The sequence below is a fragment of the Pelecanus crispus genome, chromosome 6, assembly GCF_030463565.1.
Source record: "Pelecanus crispus isolate bPelCri1 chromosome 6, bPelCri1.pri, whole genome shotgun sequence".
Classification (NCBI taxonomy): Eukaryota; Metazoa; Chordata; class Aves; order Pelecaniformes; family Pelecanidae; genus Pelecanus; species Pelecanus crispus.
Genome location: NC_134648.1, coordinates 32353326 through 32360551, shown reverse-complemented (window position 1 = coordinate 32360551; position 7226 = coordinate 32353326). Strand labels below are relative to the sequence as shown.

Here is a 7226-nt window from a genome sequence, read left to right as displayed (position 1 = left end):
TGCAGAAGAGTCTTTGTGTCCATGTTAGACTAAGGAGTATATTGGTATTTCTGGAGAAAACCAACCCACCAAAAAAAAACCCCAAACTGGAACCTTGATAGTATCCTTTGGAATATTAATCTCTTGCAATTTTGCAGCTGCAAGTTATTGCATCTCAGCTCTCCTCTCAGTGCTGCTAATGGGAGCAAAAGGGGTCAAAGGTGCACTATCTATGCACATTTTAAATACTATATAGTATAGTTGGTGATGGTGTCATTTGTTCATACTTCCTGACAAAAAAATTACTGAATGAAATGTAGATATACATTTACTTTAATCACTATGGGGATGCTAATCCAAGCAGAGGTGAAGTTACCAGGTATGAGGCCATCTTTGTTGCTTCATGTTGATGCTATTTTGCTTGCTTGTTTTCTTAATCTGCTAGGAAATGACAAAAGCAAGTAGCTTCTCTTTGGATATTGAGTTGGCTGTCAACAGTGTCTGTAGATAGCTAAAACTGCACACAAACACTGTTTGCTAATGGATGATCTGTTGATTATGAAACAATTCTTAAGCATATGTTCTAAAGAGCTTTCAGTTTTTCTTGAGAGAAAAATTCAAGAGAAATTCTATAAACATGAGATCCTTGTGCTGAGATTTCATTGGAAGAGGACAGAACTTCAGGAGAAGAGAGGTAAGCCTGATTTTAAATGCAACTGGACACTCACAAGATAAAATACAGGTTTTATATACTGCCTGTAATAAACTGTTGAGAATATTTGTGATTCCTCCATGTTATCTTACTGTGTGAGGCAGCCTCAATTTTCCTGTAATTTATGGTCATGAGATATATTAGATTAAATACAAATGAATCACACTTACTGTTCTGTAATTTTTCTAAGATAAATAAAACCTGATATGACACTCCACACCTTCGATGCAGTGGTATGTAGAAATGCAAAGAAACTGCCTTTTCAGCCCAGTGTCTATCTTCACCATACCATTTAGTACCACGTGAGAGCTTTACAGCAGTTGCTGGCTGTTTTGCAATGGTATTATGCTTGCTTTTTCCCTATGCCTTGACTGTAAGTCTGTGACCTCACTAACTTGTACCAACTTGTTTGTGTTGTAAATGTCGGTGCCTATGTTTTTATTAATTTTCTTAAATTCTCATCTAGTGAGTGACACTAATGACAGGAAATGATTAATGAATGGGACCTCGATGAGAATGTGTCACATTCTCATGTTTGTATGGAGCTGGTGACATGCTGCATTACTGGCTTTCATACATTCTCTGCCGCTTTCTAATTGTTGAAACACTTAAGTTTGGTTTTGGGTCTGCTGTTTCAGTTTAAGCTCTTCAGGAAAAAGCTGCAGAAAAGCCAACTGCCAGCAGTTGTTAACTAACTAATCACTTCCAGTAAACAATTTCCTTCACTAAACTATTTTTTAGACTCAAAAAATCTGCTGTATCTGTTGCACAATTTTTCAAGCACCTTTGGTGGAAGAATCAAGGCTATGCTACATGGAAATGAGAATAAAGAGGGGACTTGTGCAGGCCACTCACATAGTGAGAGGTTAGATGTGGTAAATTAATGTTCTCTGAGACATCCTAGTGCAGCTCAAATTGTGGTGTCTCCACTCAGACCTCCTTGAAACTTCTCTGAACAGCTACAATCACAAATTCGGCTGTGCTTCAGGCTTGTAAGATGGGAATTTCTTCCTATTTAAAAATACTCTTAGCGTATGCTGAAACTCTGAAAGGGTTTGAAATGGCCAAAGTCCTAGACTAGGTTGCTGGAACTCTGAAAGAAAATCCGTACTGCGCATTTTGAGGTTGGTACAGTGATGGAGCGGCGCTTCCTCCTAGTCAGGGCTTCCCTCGTCGGTGCTGCTTTGCTGCCCTTACCGTGTTTTTTACCAGTATTTGAAGAACCTGCCAGCGTGTTTTTTACCAGTATTTGAAGAACCTGCCAGCGAGGTTTTGCACTGGATTGTTTGGCAAGCGCAGGCCACACCTCCGCTTCTCGCAGCTGGAGTGCAGCCCAGTCCTGCGCAAAACTTCAGACGGATCCTGTAGCCAGCGGCCCGTCGCAGCCAGGCGTCCAGGGACTCGGTTTTCTGCGTTTCCCTGTCAGGTTTTCCGCAGAGGCGACGGGACGTTTTTTCCATGTTCTATGAGGTGCTGCGGGGCCCATTTCCGCCCAGAGTGCTGCCTTTTCTGGCAGCCGTGCTTTTCCAAAGAAAGGAGAGGAAAGAGACTGGGTCTTATCACTGGCGGGTAAGACAAATTGTGGTGCTGTCTTTGCGATGGCATTCTTTAGCTGATGTGTTCGGCAGTGACTTCCTGTTACTGTCTGCGTGGAAAACCAGTCCTGTGCTTCTGCAGGAATTGATCAAAAAGTTTATCATTAGGGGAAAATTTTGGATAACAATGCTAATATAGATTCCAGGTTTTTACTAAAGTCGGGGTCTGTGTGAGGCAATGAGCAGGTCTCTCTTTTCTTAGGTTTTGGGGTACAGAACTGAGCTGATGCCAAGTACTTTTGGTGGGAAACTCCAGCATACTGGGCTTCTCATCAGTAGAGACAAAATGGTGCTTGTATGTTTTCTTGCAAAATATCCTTGATTACCATTCCCTTTCTTTTCTGCTCTCTGCCTTATCTCACAAGGCTTAATAACCTAAAGATTACTTCACCCCCTGTTCATAAGGCAGTGCAACCACATTAGATAGAGTGGTTTCAATGTGTTTGTCCTTTAAATGGTTTATAATCATTCCATTGCATAAGATGGTCTGACCTCAATTTTGAATTGCACTAAACTGTAAAGAAGCCTTTGCATAGGAGGTGTGATACATCATCTGATTACCTGTCTCTCCCCTAAACAGCTTAAAATTGAAATGACTGTTAAATGTCACAAGATGGCTTGCTGCCTATATGCCTCTCTGCGCTCCTGCTTGCTGTGTGATAAAAATTATCTTGACTTTTTTTTACGTTGTTGTTTAGTACTTGGGAAGTCAGGGTGGAAGAGACTAGTGTTAGCCTGCCATGATTTTCACTAACCAGTAAGCCACTGGATGTGATGTTACCCCTCATGTGCTTACTATATAAATAAATAAAAAAATTAGACACTACTTAGTGAAGTTTTGCTGGCTGGTAAGGGGAGTTTTGTATGGACTAGTTAATAGCAATTGAGCAAGGAGAGGGGCAGCAGATCACCCTTTTGGCTTTGTAGGCGAATTCAATATGATCAGATATCTTTAACTTTCAAAGTTTAGTCTTAGTTTCACACATCTAAAGACAATCAACATAAACTGAGAGCGAGCTCAGTGTTTGCCACTGCTGTTGTGGTAGTGAGCTGCTTGCACTACTGATATCACCAGGCTGATTATAAAACTTGCCCTCCAGAAGACCATGGTTCTTAGGGCTGGGTCTGAAGTCTCTTTTTGTGACTGTGAGTGCACATTTCTGGAGGAGGAGGGAAAATGAAAGGGGTGCCTAGGAAAGCTGGGAGTTTGCTTTTGGGTTTAAAAGCAAACTTGTGGCACTGTGGCTGAAATAAGGAGGATTATGGGCAGCAGTGTTTACCTGGGAGCAGGAACAAGACGCGGGGAAAGTGCTCCCTTGGTAAATTGGACATTTCTTTGATCGCCTGATTTGCCTGGTAAAAAAGAAAATATGGCTTAGAAGTTACATTTTTTATTTGCTATTGACACCATTTCTGTAATGAAACTGGCATGTTTATTGCAAGTCCTCCACATCCACCGAGAGATGTGAAGTGGATCCCAGCACTTATGGTACAAAGGCAGGTGTTCTGGGCTATATGAGAGTAAAGACTACTGGGTCCTGTAGCTGGATTAACCTGTCTGCAGTTGCTTGCTGCTGCATCAGCACCTTCAGTTTAAAAGATACAGACAGTTGTTAGCGGGTTGAGTGTTTGAGAATTCAGTCTTGTACCCTCATTTAAGGATTTCAAATTTTTTTGCTTCAGATGCACTTTCCTGAGCTCTGGAAAAAGGATGATTCTGAAAAATCATTAAACTGCAAACTAGAAATTTGTTGTTTGCATCTGTCACGTACACTGGTACATTGTCACATATCCTGGTATAAGCAGAACTATCATTATTTGTCCTTCATTTCCCATACAGACTTCTTGTCTGACTTTTCCCTGATGTGTTCAGATAGACCATATCTGATACTCTCATGCTTCATTACTCTGCAAGCTCACTTTCTAACATGCTTGCTGTGCCTTGGCTAAAAGATAAGTAGAAAAGGCACTTGGGAAGGTTCTGGCATAATTGATAGCACAGGCTTGGGTGCACAGTGAAATGTCTGTTGCATTATATGCCCTTACATTTTCCACACCCATGTCATAATTTATCCTCAGCTATATAATGACTGAGTGCAGATCAATGGTTGTTAGAGACCTTTGGAAAGGACGTTGACAGATGGTGTGCAGTAAAAGAGGGATATGCTATCTTCAGGGTGTTCTGTGCTTCCTCTGCTGAATTCCTCTGTGTCTGGATTCCAGGCAATAGTCAGGCTACATGAGTGAAGATTGCTTTGACAGCGGTGGGGGTGTGATCATGTAGCTTCATTTCTCAACAACCTGAAGAGTTGCAGCACCTTTAGTAAGTCAATGAGAATAACCTACGCAATCCTGAATTTCTCTCTGTAGTCCATTCCCCAACTTGACAAGGTATAAAGCAGGTCAGGCTTTGCCTGAGGAACTAGTGTCAGTGATTGAACAAAATAGACACGATTAGGAAAGATTTAAAAAGGAAGAAAAACTAGCATTTGAAGGATAGAGCTCATGGTGAAATTAGATGTGAAAGCAGGTCTTGTTCCCAGAAACAAATGAGGGAAGGAGTATCTTCAACATGTTGATGCTGCAAATAAGAGCCCTTTAAGAGTAATAATAGTATAATTGGAGTTTATTTGCACAAATTTAATTTGGCACCTACATGTGAGATATCTTAGACTATGTGTGTAATTTTTACCCTTCACTTGTTGGTCAGGGTGGATGGCACTCACTTAGTACAAAGATGTTCAGTATACTATGTAAGTTTTATTGTGGTGTTCAAACCCTGTTCTGCAAAAGCTGGCAAGTATCTTAAAGTTATAAGAAATAAGGAAAATTCCACAAGTATGTGACTGCTTAACATAGTACAGTTCCATTTATGAGATAAGGAACATTCAAGAAGAATTTGATAGTTCAGGGTTCATTGGTTTTCTTGAGATCCTAGTTAGTGATATCTAGGGCCTACGTTTTTATATAGTATCTGGCACTCTGCAGCATTTTGTTGTAAGCGAAGATCCTGTTGAATTCACTTGTAGATGAATACTTAGCATACCTGAAATTAAACTCTGGCCTCAAGCCAACCATGTAGAAAATGATGAACATGAAGTAGTGACCACTTGTGAAAACCATTTTGAAATGGGATTTAAGAATAGAAAACGTTCTTAGCTGGCCAGGATTGTGTCATAACTGATAGAAATGAGGCAGAATCCCATTCTCTTCATGAGCCTTACGCAATTGCTTCTGTCCAGTCTCTGCACTAAATCCCTTCAAGCTGTTTTCTCTTGTTTTCCCTACCCTTCCCCCCTTCTCCTTCATGATCTTCCTAGGGTTCAGTCAGGCTTTTCTTTCCTCTTCTCATCTGGGCATTTGGATACTAATACTACTTTCCAAAAATAGCCTCCCAGAAGCTTTCAAGAGCAAGGATTACATTTTGATCTATGCTGGTACAGTGGCATGCATGTCTGGAGTGCTGATACCAGTAACAGTCCCAAATGAGTAGGAATTTAATGTTTTGTCTTTTCTTGCTCAAACTGCTGTGAAGTATGTGTTCCTACAAGAAAGTGGGTTTTTTTTCCTCATTGTAAACAGCATATGCTGTCTATGTCTTTAGACCATGCTGTTAAGATTCTTGCCGTGTCTGCTATTACTCAAGCATGCATGTGCCCTTGACAAGTAGTCTTAAACTAGCCAAGTCATGATTAAAATTATTTGAGCAGCTTTAGTATCTGTTTATCCTTCAGCAGGAATGAACTAATGAAGCAATTCAAAATTGATCTCTAATTAGAGGAAACCCTAAATAAGAGACTTACTTTCTGAATTCTGTGGGGACTTGTTGCTGTGCTTAAAGGGGATTGAGTTTCCTTCTAGACTCCTTTAGTCTTCCTCCGGAACACTGAAAGCACTGTGTATGTTCCCAAATTGACTCATTAATAGTTTATTTTGGGCTGACTGGTCTGATCCATTTCTCTGGACCGATACTAGTGTGGTTATAGAACAGGCATTGCAGTTGTTATATGCTGACCTTGTTCCTCTCTTTTCAGTGGGAGAAGCACCCTTACTACAACCTAACAGTAAAAGTCCTCCGAGCCAGAAACATCAAGGGTACAGATCTGTGTAAGTATTTAGTCAAGGTATTATGAAAACAGATGGTTTGTACAGTGCATACCTGTAACACAGGTAGCATCGTTATGGGAACTTCTTACCTACACATAGTGTATTGCCTTTATGCCTTAACAAAGGCTTCTCTTGCAAAGCATTATATGTATTTTAAAGGCTTGATGTGAGGCCAAGCTGCAGATTAACCCTGCTACTTTGCAGAACAAGATTAGAAAAGTCCTGGTAACCTTTTACTTCCCTGCTCCTTTATGTGTCCTACTGTGGCCCATTCTATGTTCCTTTGCCTGGATTCAGGCTTCTGGTCATGGCAAGTTTTGCCCTTGCTGCTGCTGAACAGTCTTTCTTGCACCTAGAAGTAGCACTCTTCAATTCTAGCTTCCAAATGTTTGTTTTTCCCAGTTGTAGTAGTGCTTTCTTTCATGTGTCTGCTATTTTGTTGATGTCGTTGAAACTTTTTAAAGGAGGTAGGTGGTTGACTGATTCCAAGCCAAACTGCTTTTCACCTGTTCCTGTTTTTTATAGTATGGTATGTATTCCCTTCCTCTTATGCATCTGTATTGAGTAAAGCTCTCAGGGCTGTTTGGGGCATTTGGATCTTTAAAACTCATTTGAGATTTAATTCTGTCAGATTTAATACAGTAAGGTAGTCTGCCTGCCTTAAGTTTATATCTGGCATCCAATATCAAACTACTGAAATGCTAAATGACTGTCTGGGGAATAGAAAACCCTCCTGAAAGACTGAGGGCGAGAATCACATTGTGAAGTTCTTTGTATGGCCTTTCTGGTCAGCTGGAGTGAAGAATGGTTCCCATACTTGCATAGTTAAAGGG

At 40.6% G+C, this 7226-nt stretch overlaps 1 protein-coding gene across 1 annotated transcript in view; it reads left to right on the top strand.

The window, feature by feature from the left end:
- The first annotated feature begins 2149 nt into the window (after positions 1–2149).
- Positions 2150–7226, top strand: part of PLA2G4F (phospholipase A2 group IVF) — a 28047-nt gene continuing 22970 nt past the window's right edge. The window contains exons 1-2 of the mRNA XM_075712370.1: positions 2150–2260; positions 6321–6393. Coding sequence (XP_075568485.1) covers positions 2150–2260; positions 6321–6393 — 184 coding nt within the window. The remainder of the gene's footprint in view (positions 2261–6320; positions 6394–7226) is intronic.